Genomic DNA, 21,473 nt, shown 5'->3' with positions numbered 1-21,473 from the left:
ATTCCAGCCAATGGCAGTCCAGCCTTCCAGGTGCTCAGGCCCAAACTACGGAGTCGTTCTTGACTGCTACCCTTTCCTTATACCCCACATCCAACCCAAAAGCAAACTTTTGAAAATACAGCCTTTTTCTTAATACCCTATTTTCCAAAAAGGAATATTATGAATAGAAAAATAAGTAATTTTTCCCTTCTAAGAAAAGCACAACAAATTACAAATTTAAAAAGCTAACAAATAAATAGCAAAAACATTAAAAAATTAAGAAGAGTAACATATTGATTACCTACCCTGCTGACATACCTCTATAATGATTTTTTCCTACATGTCTTTGTTTGCCTCTTAAGACAACGAATTCCTATGGAAAGGGTAGGGAGATAACCCAGTCCTTCTGTGTTTTTTTTTTTTCTGTGTGGCTGAGAGGAATTTTACTTTTGAAAACATTCATAGTTTAGAAAATTTCTTTCAGCTTCATAACACGTTGGTAATGTCATGTAATTTTTTTTAGAATTGTCAGATTTGGGAAACCCTCTATCAAGTTGTTTCGTATGCATAGTAATATTTCGGGACATTTCGTGTTTTCTTTTTCAGTGATTCATCTTCAACACTCTTAGAATGGTTGACACTCATTAACCAGCTTGTCACAGATGTTCTTTCTCATTGTGGGGGCATATTATGGGTTTGGTGTTTCCTCATCAGTGTCAATATTTCAGGCCAGAGCAATAGAAACATAAATGTTCTCCCAGAGTGTTCTGTCATTCACTCTGCCTCGTTGTTGGATCACAAAGTAATTCAAGAGCCTGTTCATCCCTTCCATTTGACATTTATCTTTTCCCCTTAATGAATAATTGCTTCCAATAAATCTGAAATTTTAAATTATGATTTGATTATTGATATTGGAAAAATTTTGATTTTTTTTTGCTTACTTTTATCTGCCTTTACAGTTCTTTAATTTTATATAATTTTTCTCTCAGTTCTTTAATAAATAAATGTAGAGATGACAAAGGGTGGTGCACTGTATCTACAAGCAAGTTAGATGTCTGTGATTTCTTTTCTTTCTTTTTGACTCTGGCCAAATTCTGTGTTAGTATAAACAGTTATAATCCAGAAAATGATGACATTATTTTTTAGAGATTATCACACAAGTGGAATAGATAATGGGAAGATAGAGACTTAGCTGGTGTTAGTTGCAGTCCAGCCAGCCCTGACTCACGGTGGCCCCATGTACAACAGAATGAGATGTTGCCCAGTCCTGCACCATCTTCTCGCTCATTGGTATTTTTTAGTCCATTGTTGCGGCCACAGTGCATTTTGACCACCTTCTGACCTAGGGGACTCCTCTTCCAGCACCGCATTGGACAATATTCTATTGTGATGCACAGGGTTTTCACTGGCTGATTTTCTAAATTAGATCGCCAGGCCTTTCTTCCTAGTCTGTCTTAGTCTGGAAGCGCCACTGAAACCTGTGCACCGTGGGTGGCTCTGTTGGTATTTGAAATGCCAGTGGCAGAGCTTCCAGCATCATAGCAAGATGCGCACTGCCACAGTGTGACATGCCGACAGATGCACGGTGGGGGAGTCCAATTTCTGACCTGTTTTACCAACACGTCTGCAGCATCCTTCCAAATAGCCGTTAAAATGTCATGTTCAAATCTTTATCACATATACCACTCTCATTAAAAAAAAGGAAAAAATAAAACTATGGTACATTTAGGAGCCCTGGTGGCACAGTGGTGAAGTGCTCAGCTGCTAACCAAAAGGTCAGCAGTTCTAATCCACCAGGTGCTCCATGGGAGAAAGCTGTGGCAGTCTGCTCCCGTAAAGACTACAGCCTTGGAAACCCTCTGAGGCAGTCCTACTCTGTCCCATAGTGTCCCTGTGAGTCAGAATTGACCCGATGGCAGTGTCACTGTGAGTCAGAACTGACCCGATGGCAGTGGGCTTGGTTTTCAGCGTGGTGCATTTATCATTTTATTCCCAACAGGAGAGAGTCCTGTTTTGATTCGACCTAAATGAGAACTGAATCCTCTGCTTGCGGCTTTGTGTGTCTAATGACTTGAAGAATTTCCACATGCTGGCTTCTGGCATTTGAACCCTTGTGTCTCCTCGGGCACCCACATACTCCTGGTGCGGGCAGTGTAAGACGTGTTTGTGTCTCGGTACAACCCATGCTATTGGGTGAGGTAGCCCAAGAATAGCAGCAAGAGTAGTCCTGGAAGCTGTACAACTGGCGATAATGTGACCCCACACAGAACAAGTGCAAACCACAAACATACACCCCAATCTATAAATGCACCCCCAAGTAAACTCTCCTCCACAGGGTCTCCAAAATGTCTCATGACTTCAACATCACCAGACATGAGGGGACTGAAAAGGAGCTGGGGTGGGAAGATGTAGTGATCTTATTATGTTTAAAATATTCCACTTTTGCAAGTTTTATGAAAACGCATGACCATGTGAACATACTGTGGCCCCTTGTGCCTTGAAAGGGGCCTGTGCAAGCAGAAGGCTCTGAAGCTTGAGCTCATTAGCTGCATGGAAAACTTGCCTCGGCCCGTGGATTCCAACTCCCTCCCAGCCCGCATTCCTGCTCTCCTGGTTACCGCGACAGACACCTGGCTGTTTCTTCCTTGCGCCTGTCAGTGTTTTCTTAACATAGCGGCCAAAGTGGTCCTGTAAAAACTGAAGTCAGATCCTGTCTCCCCTCTGTCTGGTGTTCTCCTATCTCATTCCGAGTAAAAGCCAAATAGCCCAAAGGCCCTACATGACCTGGCTGGCCCCGTTACCTCTCTGCCCCCATGTCTTGGTGTCCACCACCTTCTCACTTCACTGCAGCCATGGGAGCCTCCTGCAGTTCAGGAATGACCGGCCACCCTCCCATGGGGCTTTGCCTTTGCCCTTCATGCCTCACGAGCCCCTTTCCACCAGATGTTCCCGTGGTTCACCTCTTTCAAGGAAACCTTGCTCCACCTCCATATTCAAAAATGCAAACCTTCCCTCTACTACTCCCTAGTGCTGGTCACTGCTTTCATGTTTCTCATAGATCGTACTGCTAACTAACATGCTGTGTTTGCTCATTGTCCGTCTCTCCCTTCTCTAGAGTAAGCTCTGTGAAGGTGTGGATCTTTGCTTTGTTCCTTGTATCCCAGTGCCTAGAACCCTGCCTGGCACACAACAGCAGGGTAGACACAGTGGTCTCTGCCTTAAACTTTCTATTCTCTAGTCCCACCGGAAGCCCACGGGACCACCCTCTGAGAAAGAGTAGTGAAAGTTCAACTACTGAAAAGGCAAAGGTGAAATGGTGACCAGGTTTTCTAGCCTTTGAGTCACATTTTTTAAACAACTGTTTTCTTGTGAAGGGAATCACCAAAGAATGTGGTCACTGAGCTGTAAACCTCCTCTCTCTATCCCCAAAGTTGCACTCCAAGGTCATTGTGGTATTAATAGGAAATCGCCAAATCATATAATTTCTCTTCTCAGTTCAAAGGAAAAAAGCACAAGTAAAAAGAAAAGGCAGAGGAGGAAAAGGTGACATTTGAAATGTCTGGGCTTGTTTATCTTTTCTTCATTTCATTTTTCTTTCTCCTTTTGACTTAAAGGTGATAAAATGAGCCAGAAAATACAACAGAAAAACAAGAGGATTCCACCTGGTCAGAGCATTGTTGCCATTCTGGGATGACAACTGACCTTAGCGTCAAGGAAGGGAATATCATCTGTAAATAAAAAATGTTTAAAAATGTTAACATAATAAAACAAAATTTCAAAAAGTTTTAAAAAACAGACAAAAGAAAATTACGTATAAACCCACCACCATGAGAGAAAAGCTACTGTTACCTTGGTCTTTTGGTCTTTTCTCATATGTATACATTTTTATATAATGTTACATGTGTCATATTTTTACATAATGTTACATGTGTTATACATGTACTATTGTATCCTGGTTGTTTTTCTTACTTTACCTGATAGCAAATCAGTCTGTCATGTAGTAAATTTGTCTGCATGCTTGTAATTTTAAAAATGTACACTATTCTACCCAGTGGCTGCACCATGTTTTATTTAGTTATTCATCTACAATTGGACATTTATGTTGCTTATAATTTTTCACTCTTAAGAATGTTATTATGTATATTTAGTGCAATAGTATTTTTCTCATTATTTTCAACTATCTTCCTAGGATTTTTTTTAGATGTGGGAGAACTGAGTCATAAGTGGTGTCTCTCTTTTGGTTCTTGAAAGCTACAATAAAATTGCATTCCAATAGATTTGCACCAATGTGTAACAATGCTAGTGAAATACAAGAGTAATAATTTCACCACACGCTCACCAGCATTTGACATTATAACCTTTTGTTTTGGTAATTCAATATTTGAAAAATTTCTTATTTTAATATGTGTTTTTCCTATCTCTATTTTTTTTAACTCCATTGAGAAATTCCAGTTCATGTCACTTGAGCAATTTGCCTTTGGGGTTCGTCCCAATATTTTTCTTATTTCTTTCTATGACCTATAGATCCAATAGAGATCTTAACCCTTTGTCATGTTTATCATGAATATTTTTCCTAGTATATTTGTTTTTAACTTCTGGCTATTTTGTCGTCTAAAACCGTTTAACATTCGTATACAGTCCAGATCTTTCCACCGGGATTTCTTCATGCCTTAGTTTTTTTTAGTCTTAGATAATTCTCTCCTTGTGGTCTTATTCCCAGGGCTTTAATAAGGATTTAATTCTGTTTTATCTCCCTAATTTTATTTTCTATATCTGACTGCCTAATCCATTAATTTTGATTATGATATGTAGGTCAAATTGATCTGTTCCTTAAACACTAAGCAGTTAATCGACTCCTCCTTGGAGGTATGTGAAGGTAGCCTTGCCTAACATGACAGCCCAGGCCATGCCTAAACGGAGAGTCCCTGTGTGCCGGGACAAGGCCCAGGCTCCCGGGGCAGAGACAAGCAGGTACAGCCACAAATGCCTTAGACTGTGGTGTGGTTAAGTAAGAGCAGAAAACCGACACCAGCCAGAAGGAAGCTGGGAGTGCACCTAACGTCTGCTCCGGGCTTTGCCTGCCCTTTCTGTTCTTGAACACCTTGCGGGGGGGGGGGGGGGGATGGGGGGATGCAAGCCCTGCTCAGAATTAACCACCACTCGCCCCAGAGGTTTTCCTAACTTGTTAGAGTCTTTTTAAGTTTCAAGAATGTGGGCTCAGCTGAAACACGCTTCATTTGTCAGTAAATTGAGCACCTGCTGTGTGTAGCATGCTGCACAAGGCGCCCTGTGTGTACCGGCGTGGGATACAAAAGTAACAGCCCAGGAGCCTCCATGGGGTATGTTCGGTGATGAAATACAAGGGAGAGGCGAAACCCAGGCAACAGAGCCGAGGAGAGATGGCTCCGCTCTGCTTCCCTTGACCTTGTAGTGGGTGGCACTGTGGCTGTAACGGGCTGTGTCCCCCGTGCCCTCCCGCTGGCTGCCTTGCATCTCCGCCCTGCGTTCTCAGGACCCCTGCTCACAGACATCTCCGCTCGCTCTCCTGACCTCGGCCAGACAGCCAAGTTCACCGAAGCACCGTCTCGAAGCTTTCGAGAGTGTCTTCGACCTGAAGGAGAGCTAGGGGCACTGGGCTGAGGTCAGAGTCCGTCCCTGCGCCTGCCGCACTCTGAGCCCGAAGGACTAACGACCACACCCGGACAGCACTTCTGAGTTCTGGTCGGAGTTCCCGCCCCCACCCCCCGGGTTCGCGGTTATCTTTCTCTCCCGGTGCTGACAGCATCCAGACCACAAACCCGTAACCGCTCGTTAGTTCTTTGCTGGGACCATGTACGATTTTGTCTTGACGTCGCCTCTTTTAACTGGCAGGCGGGTGGAGGGGAAAGCACCGCGCACCTCCACTTCACTCCCACTTCGGCACCGGCGTGGTGACAGCCACGCATCTTGACCTGTAGATCACTTTGATCTTGAAAAAGAAATAAGATCTGGCGCGTTTAACGTTAGCGTGGGGGGGGCCCGGATCCCCAAACCTGTCAACGGTGACGTCCAGTGAGGTCAATGTCACTGTTTCTCTTGGGACAACCGGCCCCCTCTCCCTGGGAATTCACCCTCGGGGCCTCCCCGTCTGCTCCCTCCCACAAGCTCGGCGGGGCTGGTGAAAAGAGGGGTGACCCTCAGGGTGCGCGGTGGGACTTGGTGAAGCCGGCTGGTCCGTCTCCATTCCCTGCACCTCCCAGTTTGGGGAGCCGAGGGCCGAGGAGGGCGTGAGGGTGGGGAGGGCAGCGCCTCGGGCGCCAGGCTGACTAATGGCTGCGGAGAAAGTCCCGGGACTGTGAGCGGCTGGCGAGATGTGACGGATGCGCAGGAAGATGCTGTGATGGGACCGGGAAAAAACCACCAAGCCAAACCACCCACTCGTGTTTTTCAGCCCGAGTTCCTCAGGGGCGGCCGAGGGACCCCAAAGGCTGTGCCGCGCTGCGCCTCCCTAACCCCCCATGCCCACCCCAGTGTAGCCTCTTGCGGGTGGGCTTCGCGTTCCCTCCGGGTTTCGGAGCCACCACGTGACTTCCACGAAGCGCAGGGCCCCAGCGGAAACCTGCGCCCGGGGTGGGATTGGGACCCCGAGGTGCGGCGAGAGGGCGGGAAAGGAGGAAACGAGGCGGGGTGGGAGAAGGAGGGGCGGGCCCGGCGTGGGGACGGGCAGGACGAGGGCGGACCTTGGGGTGGGGAGCCCCGGGACCGCGCGCCACGGCCGCCGACAGGGAGAGCGGGAAGCCCGCGGGGGCGGGGCGGAAGGGGCCGGGCGGCCGGCAGGTGCCGGGGAGCCAGGATGCCCCGGGTGGGAGGGTCCCCGTAGCAGCGCCGGGGGCAGGGCGGTCGGGCCGAGGAGCGCCCGGCATGTCGCAAGGGCTCCCGGCGGCCGGCAGTGTCCTGCAGAGGAGCGTCGCGGCGCCCGGGAACCAACCGCAGCCGCAGGTAGTGCCAGGGGCCCCAGGAGTGGGGGCGCCCGGGGCGCGAGGAGCTGGGCGCTGGGTTCCGGGGTGGTGGCTGCTGGGGTGCGGGGGTGGAGGGCGCTCCGGGAGACGAGCGGGCGGGAGGGCGGACCAGGGGCCCCTGCGTGCGTCTCTGCCCAGCCGCCCTGGCGCACTCACGGTGCCCGCGGGGCCTGGATGGGGAGCCGGCTCTTGCGCCCCGGGCGGGGAGAGGAGGCAGGACGCCGACGCCTGGCTGGCCCAGCCCGGCCGCGCTCCCCGCACGTGGGCTCCACGCTGTCCGGGGCGCCACTGCCCCACGGCCTGAGCGCCTAGCCCTTCCTGGCCACTCCGGGTGAAAGCCAGGGCGTGGAGAGGGGAATTCGGCCGGGGAGGCTGCTGGCGCCGAGCCACTCCCAGCACACGCTCCAGTTGCGGGCGGAATGGGGAGCGTGGGGTGGGGGCCCCCGGCAATGGACGCAGGCTCCACCCCCTCCACCCCCAGCGCTAGAGGAAACCCCTCGTCCCCGTCCAGTCGGTTTCGGCGGCGATGTCCCAGGCAGCTTTTACAACCGCGCCCGCGGGAAACGGACAACGCTGCGCTCAGGCAGGGCCGTCCGCCAGCTTTGCTTCCAGTGAAGGACCGAGACTGGGTCTTTTCATCTTTATGGCGCCACCGAGCGCCGTGCCTGGCACATAATGTCATCGGTGACTTTAAGTCTCAGAGATCTAAGTTCAGGACTCGGCTTTGCCACACACGGCCTGAGTAGCCTTGGGCAATTTGCTTAACTTCCCTGAGCCTCGGTTTCCCCATCTGTAAAATGAATATAATAACATCCACCTTTCAGGATTTTCGTGAGGATTAAATGAAATATGGTTAATAGTTATATGACTGTCTCAGTATGTTCTGTCTTGATTTTTTGTTTCTTCTGCTGGGTTGTCAGGTGTGGACAGCTACGTGGTTAAGCCCAGGTCGAGGGTCAGCGCCCAGAGGGCAGGATGTGGGCTGCCTCACTGCAGAGTGACTAGTGCCCCATGACTTAGGATGATGGGAAGTGAAGAGGCAAAATTTGGTGGCAAGCCCTGTGGCAGAGGCAATAAAAAACAGCAGCAACCCCGGCAGAGGCAAGTGGCCTATTGAGGGCGTGCTGTGTGCTGGAAGCTTGAAGACAAAAATCACGTGTTATCTTATGAGCCCTAGCAGTGGGCTGCCAGCTTGGAAGCCCCATGAGATCACCCACCGTCTGTTCAGGGCTTGTGCCTAGAACACTGGCTGGCAGGCGGTAGGTGCTCAGCCAGTATTTATTGAAAAAAAATGAATCACACTTACAATAGATGAGGGAATTGAAAATTGAGAGAATTTAAGCCATTTACCCACCATCATATTGGTAGTAAGAGGCACCACCAGGGTGTATGTTATTCTAAAACTGAAGTTCTGCCCTCTACACCACATTTTCTCACTCCTTTTCTTTCTCACACTTCTTGAGTGTCTAACTGTGGTGTCCTGGTTATGATTACCAAGTCTTCTTTGCCCCTAGAAGCTTTCATTTTTACACTTTGTCCTCTTAAGCACTGTCTCCAGACCACTCCTATTTGTTCTGTGTGTTATTTTCTTCCCCTTTTACACTCTTACATACTCACATTCACTGAAAATCTCTTTACCTGCAGTAACTTGGAGGGATGATGTGTGTCTCACCTATTTGGAATACAGGAGTAGATAAAATGATCATTTTGTGTTGTTAGTGTTTTGTTTTCTATTAATATTAATAATTGAGTGTCTTTCCTGTATTTGTGCTCCATTTTGGGTAACCTCTTGGTTTTTAGATTTCTTAAGGGTAGCGCTTTTTCCCTCCCTGCCCCCCTACCTTGGTGTGTTCTCACAGGGTCTGGAAAGCAAATACTATTCTGCTTCTGCATGTTTTCTGTAACGGAGTGACGTGTTTTCATCATGGTAAGCGCATTTTTCTGCCTGCCTGTTTCATGATAACTCTTGCAGGATTTGACTAAGTTTGGCTAAAACTCATATAAAAACTTTCAAGATACATTGAAAATTTGCTTTCTGATTCACTTTGACTTCTGAAACAAAATGGAAGCCAAGCATTGTTCACATGAGCACGTTGTCTGTTGGTGGAGTTATGTGGTTGCATTTAGTTGTAACCGTGATCTGCATACAGTATAAAGGCACCTGTTTGTGCGTGATGTGGGGAAGCCTGGCACACAGCAAGTTCCAGGTGCTCTCTGCTTTCCCAGTCTTGGATGAGCACCACAAGTCTTCCTGCACACGCCCTGGAAAGGTTTACGAACATTGGTTTGGAGCCCAACAGACCTGAGTTCCACTTCCCACTCAGCCGCTTACTAGCCATGATACCTGAAGCAAGTTCCTTAAGCTCTCTGAGTTTCTTATTCCTCATCTTTCAGATAGTGGTCAGACCACCCATTTCTCAGGGTGGTTGTGGGGATTAGCAGCTAAGCCTGGTGAGTGCTTCTTAACAAAGAGCTAGAGTTATCCCAGGAGCCCTGGTAGAGCAATGGTCAAGAGCTTGGCTGCTAACTGAAAGGTTGGTGGTTTGAACCCACCCAGTGGCATCCAGCAGACCTGGTGATCTGCTTCCATAAAGATTACAGCATAGGAAGCCCTTTGGGGCAGTTCTACTCTGTCACATGGGGTCACTATGAGCCGGAATTGACTGGACAACACCTAACAAGTGCTGCACACTGCAATAAATTGGTGAAGCGTGACTGGCAATGCTGAGTGAAAAGAGAAAGCAGAGAGGGGTGAGGTGAGGAGCCTCAACTTCACATCTGACCAAATGCTTTCCCCCAGAGTCCAGAAGATGATGACAGGAAGGTCCGAAGAAGAGAGAAAAACCGTGTTGCTGCTCAGAGAAGTAGGAAGAAGCAGACCCAGAAGGCTGACAAACTCCACGAGGTAAGACTGTGGTTGGAGTGGAGCCACTGGGAAGAGTGGTCCTTTGGCCTGGCACCGTGGGTTAGGGTCAGGGTTAGGTTCTCACCTCATTTGCCAGATCGTCTGTAGTGAACAATTTCACATTTTTTCACCATGTCAAAGATTCTACTTCTAGGTATGGCTGGCATCTCTCTTTCTCCCAACCCCACAGCACCTGCCTACAGAATCAAAGCCTGTTTTCAAATTTACAACCCCTGAAAGGGATGGATGACCAGTAAGCAAGGTAAGCACAGGCTTACTTGTGCTTACTTACCTACCTGTAATGAACAATTTCACCTGTGTTTCACCACATCTTTGATGAAATTCAATTCACTACAGACGATCTGGTAAGCAGGGTAAGCACCATGCTTACCTTGCCTATTAGATAATCTACCCCTGACTGTGGGGCTGGTGATGAGGTCCCGTCCATCATCACCAATTCAGCAACACCCAGCAATATTCACTGGGGCCATGGAGCTTTGCCTATGGTCCCTCAGCCCAGTGTTCTGATTCCTTGCTCACTGACATTTGCATTTCTCCCTACCCACTGGTTCCTTCTCACACTCAAGTTTCTTTCATTATCAAACCAAACAAAACCTCCTCTCAAACCTGGTTTTCGCCCAAGCTCCTATTGTTCCATTTCTTTCCTTCCTTCACTTCCCTACTTAGAACAATGATCTTACACTTACTGGCTCCATGTCCTCAGTCCCAGACGTAGTTTGAAGATTTAATCTATTCTCCCAACACAGGTGGCTCTCAGGTATGTCTCTCCAGGAAGGACCTCTGTGCAGCTTACTTACAACAGAATGCTCTGGGTGTCTGGGATTTGGTTTCTGCCACCCCACCCCACCTTGCAACAGATGCACATGCACACTCGCACACACATGCACACACACACGCATGTGCACACATACTTCTTACCAAAGCTTCTATGCCTGTACCTGCTAGGTCCAGGGGCCTTTTTCTGCTCTCATCATCCTGGACCTCGCTGGAACAGCAGATGGCACTGACCGTCCTCTTCCTGAAGACATTCCCATTTAGCTTTTAAAAACTAACCACTTTTCCTAGTTCTGCCCATTGTGTCACTTTTTCTTGATCTCTTTGTTAGCCTTTTTTTTCTTTTTTCCCTCTGTTTCTTTAAATGTTGGTGTCGACAAGGTTTTGAACTCTGCCCTCTTTTCTTCTCACCCTGGAAGATTTAATCTATTCTTTCAGCATTAGTTCCCAACACGGTTGACTCTCAGGTGTATATCTCTAGAGGCAGGACCTCTGTCCTGAACCCAAGCCTCCAGTGTCTGCTTAGTGTCTCCACATGGGTCTGCTGAGACCCCTCGGGTGCAACCTATTCATAACAGAATATCTGTCTGCCCTGGAACTTCCCCTTTGCACTATCTTCAGATTGTATTTAATGGAGTTAACACCTTTCTCATCACCCAATCGGGAGCCAGGGATTTCTCCTAAACGCTTGCATTTTTCTCACCTCCTATGCATAATCCTACAGCCAGGACGTGGGGGCTGTTTCAGTCAGAAACTGGCTGGGAAGGAATGCAAGGATCTATCGGACGATTTGATGCAAGTCTGTGCTGTTGTCCTTTGTACTGGGGCAATGAGAAGAATCAAGAAGTTTAGTTTGGCTCTCTCCTGCCATGCTGTCTTGCCGTATTGTCTCAGCTAGCCCAGGCTAGGATGGGGGATGGGGGTATTATGGGGTGGGGAAAGCAATCTCCAAAACCCTTCCTTTAACGATGAACAGGGAACGGGTTTAGTAGGAACATCCAGGGAGGGGTCACCTACTGATACAAATTCATGGGATGATGTAATTTATAAATGTCAGATTCTTGCCTGGGCATAGGAAGGCTGGGCCCTAGAAAGAGGAGATTGTTAGGACAATTTTTGTTTCAAGGTGATTCCAAGGGCTGACTTTCTGCATAAATCTACCGAGACTTTGTGGCACAGGAACCCCCAAAGTGTGCCTGGAAGGGTTTCTCCAGACCAGGAAAGGCCCTTCCCAGCCCTCGTCAGTTCTGTGAAATTTCTGCACAAGAATTGTGATGTCCTTTCTTCCTTTCCCCTGCTCCTGAAGCAATCGTGGTTCTAGTTTCACATTACCAAATAAGCCTCAGGAAGGACATGTAGCTCAGAGTGAGGACACGGCCCGTGTTCAGACAGCAGCTGGACAGCCAGGGCCCTTTCCCTCAAGAAACTTCTAGTCCAGTCCAGGTGCACTAATATCAAAAACACTGGAGGACACTCAGTTCTAAGTCCCAAGTGATTGTGTGCGTAGTGGACACAGATCTTCCATGGAACGCGTCTGAACTGGTCCATCCCACACATGTTTATTCAGCACTGCTGTGGGCAGGAGTCCCTGGGTGCTGCAGATGGTTAACGTTCAACATGCTTGGCTTCTCACCAAAAGGCTGGGGATTTGGGTCCACCCGGAGGCACCTTGGCAGAAAGGCCTGGTGACCTACTTCTGAAAAATCAGCCATCGAAAGCCCTGCGGAGCACAGTTCTGCTCAAACACACACGGAGTCACCACGAGTCAGAATCAGCTCCACGGCCACTGGTTAACTGTGGGCAAGGCATTACCATCGGGTCACAAAGAGAGGAGGAAGATCTCGTCCCTGTCCTGAGGAAGCTGTGTCCATCTGCTGCAGCTGCTGGGACACAGCTGGTGGCTCAAGGCCACGTAAACTTACCGTCTTAATGTTTTGGAGGGTAGGAATCTGAAATCGGTCTTTCTGGGCTAAAATCAAGATATTGGCAGGGCTCCATTCCTTCTGGGAAAAAATCCATTTCCTTGCCTTTTCCAGCTTCTAGAAGCTTCCCAGATTCCTTGGCTGGAGCCTTTTCCTCCGCCTTCAAAGCCAGCAATGCCAGCAGCCTTTGTCCTGCTGCTTCGCTCTGACGCGTCTTCCATCATCATGTCTCCTGTTTTCCTCTTTCACTTAAAAGGACCCTTGTGATGACATGGGGCCCACCTGGCTCAGGAGAATTTCTCCTTCTCAGGATCTTTAACTTAATACTATTTGCAAAGTCCCTTTCTCCACGTGTGGTAGCGTATTTACAGGTAACAGAGATTAGGATGTAAATGCGATGGGGGGGGCATTATTCTGCTTACCACTGAAGGTAACAAATACATAACTTTACTACAGCACCAACAAAGATGCTCAAATGAGCTTTGGGTCACTCTCAGTTTCCGTCATTGTTGGATTTGATAGCCGAGTGAGCCAGCTGCCGTGGGAACTAGAGCTCGTGCCACGTTTGCTCCCACCTGAATCCTCTTGGAACCGTGGAGTGAAGGGCCCGTCCCGAGGATCGTAGTATGTTCTCCTCCCTGTAGACCGTGCCACATGGCCGGTCAGGCCAGCTGCGCTATCCAGACATGAGGCTGTTGGTCTGAAACCTGCTCTCTCCATGGAAAGTCTGGCTCTCCTCTCTCTCTGTGGAGCCAGAGGAACATATCAGGATTACTTCCACTGGCAGGTCACCTCAGCAAGGCCAGCATTGTTGGCAAATAATGCTAGGGAGGCCAGGACAGTGGCTTTGTCTGTAGGAAGACCTCAAAGCTGTAGCCCACACCTTCTCCCTCACTAGCTGCTCAAAAGGGCCATTGGTCAAAAGAGGTGCGGGGGGATGGGTGGCTGGCACAGGGAGCTGAAAATCCATCCATACCCAAATGTGTGCAGAACAAGAGGGACACTGTCTCTGGGCTGGAAGGTGCTACGTGAATACTCCCTTTCTTGTTTGCTCCCAGCCTCCTTCCAGGTTGAACATCACAGTTACGGGCATCTGTGTTTTGCGTGGCTGACTGTTTAGTGGTAGAACATTGAATGACGGTTTTTTTAAACTTAAAAAGCATTTTAGGGGTGGGGTATCTGTTTAAAAAATGTGAAGAATAATTTTATAATTTCCCAGTGAGTTGGGGAACATTGCTATAGGTCACAATAGAAATCCACTCAGGTCTCAGGGCTCCTGGGCCACGTCTACCAGTTGTCGTACAGTTGATTACAACTCATGGTGACCCCATGTGTGTCAGAGTAGAACTGTGCTCCATAGGGTTTTCAGTGGCTGATTTTTTCGGAGGTAGATGAGGAGGCCTTGGTAAGGCCAGCGTTGTTGAAAATAGTGCTGGGGAGGCCAGGACAGTGGCTTCATCTGTAGGAAGATGGCGCCTGTTTGTATCATCCAGGAACTCTGGGCTACTTCTAGGATGAGGAAGGTGAGAGCTGGACACACACAGTGTATGGAAACTTTTTCCCCAAGCCTGGGGTGAAGCCAGCTCACTGGGAGCACTGAGGGGTCCAGGAAACAGCCACCCGATGGCCATGACTCCTGCTGCTCCCTGGAGATATGAACCCGTCAAAGGACTTCCCTCGTTCATCCCTCAGCCCCACACTCTGGGGTAGCATGTTAAGGATTGTGAAGTAACTCAAATTCTTGTCTTTCTTGAGTACCACAGAGAATATTTTGAGCAAGACTTATTTGAAGTTTCCACTTTTCTCCCCTGCCCCTCACTTCCACACCTCAGCTGCTCTTGTGCCTCCCTCGCCTTCAACACCCTGAAAACCCTCCTCCACTGCCCGGCGTTTATGAGTCTCTGGGTCTCTTGGCCACCTCCCTTCCCTCTCAGCTCTTCATCGCCAAAGTCCAAAGGCTAACCATCAAGGCGAGGCCTCCTCAGAGGGGAGGAAAGGGGAGATGGGCTGGGGTCACTCTTCAGCTGAAGTCTTCCCCTCAGGCTGTGGTTGCTGGAAGTTGGACTGTATTGATGAGAAGCAGTTCTTAACAGTGTCTGTGTGCCTCACTGTTCACTGCAGGTTTCCAATCTTTCTTCAGTGTGCTTACAACTCTCATGGGAACTTCAGCCTCTGCTCATCTCCGAACACCAGGCACACACCCAAGCCCACATCCACACAAGGGACCGAATGAGCAGTCCCAGTCTCTGAGACAAGGAGAATCGTGGCTCAGAAGTGGGTCAGACTGGTTCGAGTCGGGCACCCAAAGGTGTCAGACTGAGAATGAATTTTGAGTCAGAAAGCGAAGGCAGTGATGCCATCCTAAAGAGCCCCAAATGTCTTAAACTGACAAGGGCTTGGGCAATATGGTTGTGGTATGCGTTACCATGGTTCTTTCAGATATTGCACGTTCTAAGAGAGTGCTTTGTGTCAGTACCCACTTGGTTTAGAAACTGATTATGACACTAATTTGTATAGCCCTTGTTGGTGACACAATTTTCTTGCTGGGAAGTGTATCAGCTCAAGGCTTGGAAATGGACTTTTTGTAAAATTCTGGGCTCTTACACTCCCTTGCTGCTGGTAACCACCATGGGGAAATTTGGGCCCCAGCACTGTCAAAAGAAAGCAGAGTTGCTGCTGCTGTATGAGAGTCGCAGTTGACCTTGACATCAGGGATCTGGCCCCAACTCTGTGTGACCTTGGAAATTCACTGTATCCCTCAGAGCTTCAGCTTTCCTACTTGTGAAATGGGTCTGTGGTGGCCCTGTCACCTCCTGGTGGCCTTCTCGTGCTCCTTTCTTTCTCATCCTAATTATCACCTCTGGTCCCTGATCCTTTCCTCTGCCTCAGGGCTCCCTGGAACCCAAATGCCCCCAGACAGTTCCTTGTTCCCCTGACAACCTCTCTAAGATGGCCAGCCCAGGGCTTCTCAACAACGGCACTATTAACATTAAAAAAAAAAAAAACCCCAAAGCCGTTGCTGTGTATTCTGACCCATTGCGACCTCACGGGACAGAGCAGAACTGCCCCATTGGGTTTCCAAGGAGCGGCTGGTGTGGATTCTGACCCACAGCGACCTCACGGGACAGAGCAGAACTGCCCTATTGGGTTTCCAAGGAGCGGCTGGTGGATTCCAACTGCTGACCTTTCAGCCAGCAGCTGTATCACTTAACCACTGTGCCGCCATGGCTCGGCTCCTTACCAAAAGGTTAGCAGTTCGAATCCACCAGCCACTCCCTGGAAACCCAATGGGGCAGTTCAACTCTGTCCTGTAGGTTTGAGTCAGGATCTACTCAATGGCAATGGGTTATTGACGCTAAAAAGAAAGAAAGAAAAAAAAAAAACGTGCTATCCAGTCCACTCTGACTCGCAGCGGCCCTAAAAAAAAAAACTAAAGTTGCTGTCGAGTCGACTCCGGCTCGTGGTGACCCTATAGGACCGAGTAGAACTGCCCCATAGGGTTTCCAAGAACACAGGGTAGATTGGAACTGCCAACCTTTTGGTCAGCAACCATAACTCTTAACCACTATGCCACCAGGGCTTCCTAAAAACGACTGGGTAATTCTCTGTTGTGTGGGGAGCTGTCCTGTGCATTGTAGAATACTTACCAGCGTCCCTGGCCTCTACCCACTAGATGCATTGCACCTCTCGCCCGAGTGTGACAACTAAAAATGTATGCAGGCATTGCCAGAAGTCCCGTGGGGGGCCAGGGTCCACCAGTAGAGAACTGCTGCCCCAGCCAGGGCTGGGCTTGTGGTGAGTTGGCTGTCTAGCTCTCTGCCTGCAGCGTGTTCCCTGGCAGCGAAGTGACATCAGACCCCAATGCAAATGACTGGAAGCTCAGCAGGATTTGAACTAAACTGATAATCTCTTTGAACATGACAAAGGGGCTAATATTCTTTACTTTCCGTTTGTGTTAAGGTCAAGTAATTTCTTCATAGTGTGAAAGTGGGTTTTATTCCTTTCCTATTTGTTCCCACTTGGTGTTCTCTGCCTGCTCTTCCTCCCCTCCCAGATTGTCTTCTTATTTTATAGAAAGAAGATTTTGACTTCTTTTCTCCTTATTCCTCAGCTCGATAAAAGTCCATCAGCAGATTTATGATTAAAAATTAAATCCCAGAAGAGAAAGTCCCTGAGGAGACGACAAATGTGGGCCTGCCCTGTGGCCCCAGGACAGGCAGCTCTGAAGCCTTTTGAGCTGTGGTTTGGTGGAGACGATGGGACCTCAGGAAGGCAGCAGGCAGGACTTCTGGCTTCCAGGGATACAGCTCAGGAGCTAGACTCTCCCCAGAGAATTCAACACACATGGAATATTCTGCCCAAAGCAGAGAGCTTCCTGGTCTGTGGGTCTCATGAGCTTATAGAAATTTACTTTTGGAAACTCAGAGCCTTTACAGCTTTACACCCATTTCTCTGAGATGTACCCTCGCTTGTTGTTAGTTGGCACTGAGTTGATTCCGACTCATGGGGCCCTGCTGTGACCTTTTGGAAACAGATCACCAGGCCTTACTTTCGAGCCATCTTTGGGTGCGTTCAAACCACCAGTCTTTCAGCTAGTAGTCAAGTGCTTAGCCATTTGTCCCACCCAGGGTACTTGCTTCCTGTCCTTTAGAATCTAATTAAAATGTTGGCTCGTTGGAACCATTCAGATCCACTCTTACTACACTGCATGGGGAAGAGCGTTTTCCAGCTGCAGGGTGGGGTGTGTGTGAGTGTGCATGCGTGTGTGCATATATGCATGTACATGCATGTGTGTGTGCATGTGTGTGTGCACGTGTGGGCACATGTGTGCGTATGTGTGTCTGTGCATGTATCTGTATGTGTGCACATGGGAGCATGAATGTGTGTGTCTGTGCATGTGTCTGTGTGCATGCATGAATGTGCACGTGTGTATGTGTCTGTATGTGTGCCCGCATGTATGTGCATGCATGTGTGCCTGTGCATGTCTATGTGTGCACGTATGTATATGTCTGTGCATGTGTCTGCATGCTTGTGTGCATTTGTGTCTGTGCATGTGTGTGTGTGTGCATGTGCAGGTATGTGTGTGCCTGTGCACATGTCTTTGCATGCATGTATGCATGCGTGTGTGTGCAGAACTGCAGCCTGTCCCACTCTCTGCTGTACTTCCCACGATACCTCACTCATCATCTCTATCCTCCCACTCGACCCCCGCTCTTGGCCATGGAGGGCTTTGTTGCTGGGTTTATAGGCTGGATTCTGACTCCAGGACCACAGCTTGTTAGAGACCAAAGGAGAGCATGAGGGGCTGGGCTGGGAGGCATGAAGGAGGACTGAAGGCAGGTGGAGCCGGTGCTCCAGTGAGAATGGCCACAGTCTGACCCAGGGCAGTCTGGGGAGAGGTTTGAGGCCTGCTGCCTTGGAGAGGGTTCCAGCTCACGCTGGAAGGCTGCCTGGGGTGGGCAGGAGACAGAGGAATGGCTCAGATGGCCTCTGCGTGCAGTCCCTCTGGGCTCCTAGGTCCTGAAAGGCAGGAAGGTGCCTAGAGAGGGTAGGAGAGAAGAAAGAGGGTAAGAGGAGACAGAGGACAAGGGCTGAGAAGCCACTGAGCATAGGTGTTGGTGCTGTGCCCATCAGGCAGGGGTGCAGGGGAGGGTAGCGGGGGCTTTTAGGTGCTATACGCTTCTGATATTCGAGGAGAGACATTATTTAACACAAGTGAGATTGAACATGGTTCCAGACTGAATAGAACACACAGTAAAAGATGTGGCTCAGATAGATGCTATGATCAGGGAAGCCTTCCTGGAGGTAGTGGGCCTGGTCTGTGCCTACACAGAAAAGGAAGAAGACAAGCCAGTTGAGGTGGACAACCAGGGGCAGAGCTGAGAATTTGCATGTGTCTGCAGGGGCTGTAACAAAAACTTTCTAAATGATTTTCTTTAGTGATATTTAGTGGTATCTCTCTAATAAGAGACAAGATGGGTAATAAGTTTGGGTCCCCAACCCAGGAAATGCATGGCATTAACGATACGAATCAACCTAGAAAGGAGGGGAAATGGTGTCTCAGCACCTTTTAAATAAGTCTGTCGGCCTAGAGAGGTCTCTGTTGGCAGCCGTAGGCTCTATGATTGGCTGTGTTGTGGAACTTAGATGAAGAAAAGGGACACCTGCTTGTTGAGCTAACGGACAGTGGAAAGCTGTGTGGTGTCACTAATCCATGAGATGATACTGCCAAGATTGAAAACGGTTTTGCTAGACTGGAATGTGTCCCACTACAGAGTGGGGTTTCGTGGAGATGGTGTGAAGTCCCACTCTGAAGCTCCAGAACGTCAGCCATCCGGGCACAGACTCAGAAGCAGCAGTTGTAGGTGAAGCTTGCACTTCCCCGCAAGCTCAGGAAGAATCAGCAGTGACGGGTGGCTGAAGACTTGGGTCGGCATAGGGAGGGCCCACCACGATCTGTCCTCCCTTGGCCAGCCCACCCCAGAATCAGGCACTACACTTGGGGAGCAGCACTGTCTCAGAGATTCTGCCCAACTGGAGTGTGTATCGGGGGCTGTCTCCAGGAGGGCAGAGGGGCTGGGAGTCCTGTCACCCAAGGAACTTGGGGGAGTTAAGACAGTTGAGCTCAGGAAGGAGAATGGCTAAGGGGAAAGGGCGTAGGCCTGTCTTCTAATGTTTTAAGAACTGTGACATTGAAAAAGTGGTGGATTTACTTTATGTGGTTCGATAAAGTTGAACCAAGCCCACTGGGTGGGTTTGAAGGAGAGAGGGATTATGGGTCAGTATACAGAGGGTCAGCGAAAAAGAGGAAGACCATCAACAGGGTGGATTGACACAGTGGCTGCAACAATGGACTCAAACATAGCAACGATTGTGAGGATGGCGCGGCACCAAGCAACGTTTTGTTCTGTTACATGTGGGGTTGCTGTGAGCCAGAATCGACCTGAGGGCACCCAACAACCATGAGGAAGAGCTTTTTAATAGAGCGGTTCAGAAGGGGCAAGGACTAGAGTTAACAGACGGAAGGTCTCTACGCTGGGTGGGCTGGGCTGAGGGGTCTCCATGATCCCTTCAGTTCTGAGCCTCTGTAACTGCTGATACAGTGGAAACATAACAAGTAAGCGCTCAAGCAAATCCAAGGCAAAAGGTGTTTTTTTTTTTTTTCCATTTATTCTTGCAATCAGCAAACATGTATTACGTGCTGGGTGCTGGTCTGGGTGCTGAAGGTGTAGCAGTGAACCCAGCAAAGACTTTCAGAAAGCAGTTCAGCATTTGGGGGTGGGGAGCAATGACTGCAGAGGGGCACGAAGAGACTTTTGGGGGTGAAGGAAACATTCCGTATCTTGATCAACATGGGTGTGTACATGTGACAAAACTCATGGAATTGTACACTTAAAATGAGTCCGTTTTGTTTTATGTCGAATATAACGAATCCATGACTACCAGTCAAAAGGTTGGTGGTTCAAACCCTCCCAGAGGTGCTGTGGAAGACAGACCTGGTGATCTGCTTCTGGAAGGTCACAGTCAAGAAAACCCTATGGAGGGCACAATGTGGGATCACCATGAGTCAGAATCAACTTGATGGCAACTGGGTTTTTGTTTGTTTGTTTGTTTATACCGCAGTAAAGTCGTTATGGAGCCCTGGTGGTGCAGTGGTTAAGAGCTCAGCTGCTAACCAAAAGGTTGGCAGCTTGAATTCACCAGCTGCTCCTTGGAAACCCTGTGGGACAGTTGTTATAAAGAGCAAAGGCCTGTCCCCGTGCACCTGTCTAGTGAGAAGAGAGAGGTGTGAACCAAACGGACAAATATGAGAGCTAGAGTGGGGCTGACAAAGGCCAAGTTCTGGGGGAAGGAGGTGGGGGTCACAGCTGCCGGGAGGACAGAGGAAGGGAGTCTCATTTTGGAAATAGTTTTGCTGACTGTCTTCTTTCCCAGGAGTATGAGTGCCTGGAGCAAGAGAACACGGTGCTGCGGAGGGAGATCGGGAAGCTGACAGAGGAGCTGAAGCACCTGAGCGAGGTGCTGAAGGAGCACGAGAAGATGTGCCCGCTGCTGCTCTGCCCCGTGAACTTCGTGTCCGTGCCTCGGCCGGACCCCGTAGCTGGCTGTCTGCCCCGGTGAAGCCGGAGGACATCCTCCTCCCTGGAGCGAGGAGCCTGGCCTTCTTCACCCCAGGAATGAGCAGTCTCCCTCAGCATCTGTGCACAGGAGGACCTGTCACCCTGCCTCCTCCGAGAAGCTGAGGAGGCCTGTCCTCAGGAGACCGGGCTCAGCAGAGAGCCCCACAGGCGCCTGACGTCCAGAGCCCTTGAGCAGACGCAGGCAAGGATGCCACCATCACCTTCCGTCACTTCTCATCCACTTTGGCAGCTAGTAGGTTCCGCTGTGTGCAGAATCATTTCCTCCAGAATTTGGATAATAAAGATGGTTATTGTAGTCCTTCCTTTCTCCAGGTTCTTGGAATTTAGAGACATAACACACTTTCTCTTCTTGAAGAGGCCTCCTTTGGTCTCCAGTTTTTGTGGCTCATGGGTCTTGCTTCCTTCTCCTGTGTGTCTCCCCAGCAGCCACATCCATGGTGGACATCCATGGTGGACATCCGTGGTGGACAGCTGTGATGGATGTCCGTGGTGGACATACATGATGGACATCTGTGGTGTACACCCATGGTGGACATACATGATGGACATCTGTGGTGTACACCCATGGTGAAGACACATGATGGACATCTGTGGTGGACGTCCATGGTAGACATCCATGGTGGACAATGGGACTTCCCTGCCACCCCTATGCTTTCAGGAGGCAGACCTAGCTGGGTCAGAAGGGGTGTGTTTGACCTGTGCTTTGCTCAGCCCTCGGTGCTCGCCAGCTCTC

General features: G+C 49.4%; 2 protein-coding genes across 3 annotated transcripts in view; both read left to right on the top strand.

Moving 5' to 3' along the window:
• NSL1 (NSL1 component of MIS12 kinetochore complex) overlaps positions 1-4,256 on the top strand; it is an 87,312-nt gene extending 83,056 nt beyond the window's left edge. Inside the window, exon 5 of one of the 2 annotated variants that reach the window (XM_049868376.1) lies at positions 3,594-4,256. In XM_049868376.1, the coding sequence (XP_049724333.1) occupies positions 3,594-3,673 (80 nt within the window). In that variant the 3' untranslated portion in view covers positions 3,674-4,256. The remainder of the gene's footprint in view (positions 1-3,593) is intronic. The other variant, XM_049868375.1, reaches the window with a different exon arrangement.
• Positions 4,257-6,856: 2,600 nt separating this feature from the next.
• On the top strand, positions 6,857-21,178 carry BATF3 (basic leucine zipper ATF-like transcription factor 3). Its single transcript, XM_049868252.1, has 3 exons — positions 6,857-6,957; positions 9,778-9,882; positions 20,535-21,178. The coding sequence occupies exons 1-3, from the start codon at positions 6,880-6,882 to the stop codon at positions 20,718-20,720; spliced, it is 369 nt and encodes a 122-aa protein (XP_049724209.1). The 5' UTR covers positions 6,857-6,879; the 3' UTR covers positions 20,721-21,178.
• The last annotated feature ends 295 nt before the right edge of the window (positions 21,179-21,473 follow it).

This window comes from Elephas maximus, chromosome 24, assembly GCF_024166365.1.
Source record: "Elephas maximus indicus isolate mEleMax1 chromosome 24, mEleMax1 primary haplotype, whole genome shotgun sequence".
Lineage (NCBI taxonomy): Eukaryota > Metazoa > Chordata > Mammalia > Proboscidea > Elephantidae > Elephas > Elephas maximus.
Note: the sequence above shows the minus strand (reverse complement) of the source record. Positions and strands in the feature narration are given on the sequence as shown.